At 60.4% G+C, this 230-nt stretch overlaps 1 protein-coding gene across 1 annotated transcript in view; it reads right to left on the bottom strand.

The window, feature by feature from the left end:
* Positions 1-230, bottom strand: part of EMH_0067000 (uncharacterized protein) — a gene marked incomplete at both ends in the record, with an annotated part of 5,126 nt that overhangs the window by 4,118 nt on the left and 778 nt on the right. The window contains one exon of the mRNA XM_013498574.1: positions 11-230. Coding sequence (XP_013354028.1) covers positions 11-230 — 220 coding nt within the window. The remainder of the gene's footprint in view (positions 1-10) is intronic.

Genomic DNA, 230 nt, shown 5'->3' with positions numbered 1-230 from the left:
CCGACAGCACTGTCTTTGGTGCTGCTCTTGCTGCTGCACCAGAACAGTTTCAGGTTCGTTTTTTTCTCCTGCTCCTGCTCCTGCTGCTGCTGCTGCTGCTGCTCCTGCTGCTGCTGCTGCTGCTGCTGGTGCGGGTGCTGCTGCTGCTGCTGCGGGTGGTGCTGGTGCTACTGGTGTTGGTGCTGCTGCTGCTGCGTTCTTGCTGCTGCTGCTGGTGTTCTTGCTGCTGC

The sequence above is a fragment of the Eimeria mitis genome, genomic scaffold (genome assembly GCF_000499745.2).
Source record: "Eimeria mitis Houghton genomic scaffold, Emh_scaff3536, whole genome shotgun sequence".
NCBI classification, from domain to species: Eukaryota; Apicomplexa; class Conoidasida; order Eucoccidiorida; family Eimeriidae; genus Eimeria; species Eimeria mitis.
This window is presented reverse-complemented; position numbering and strand designations above follow the sequence as displayed.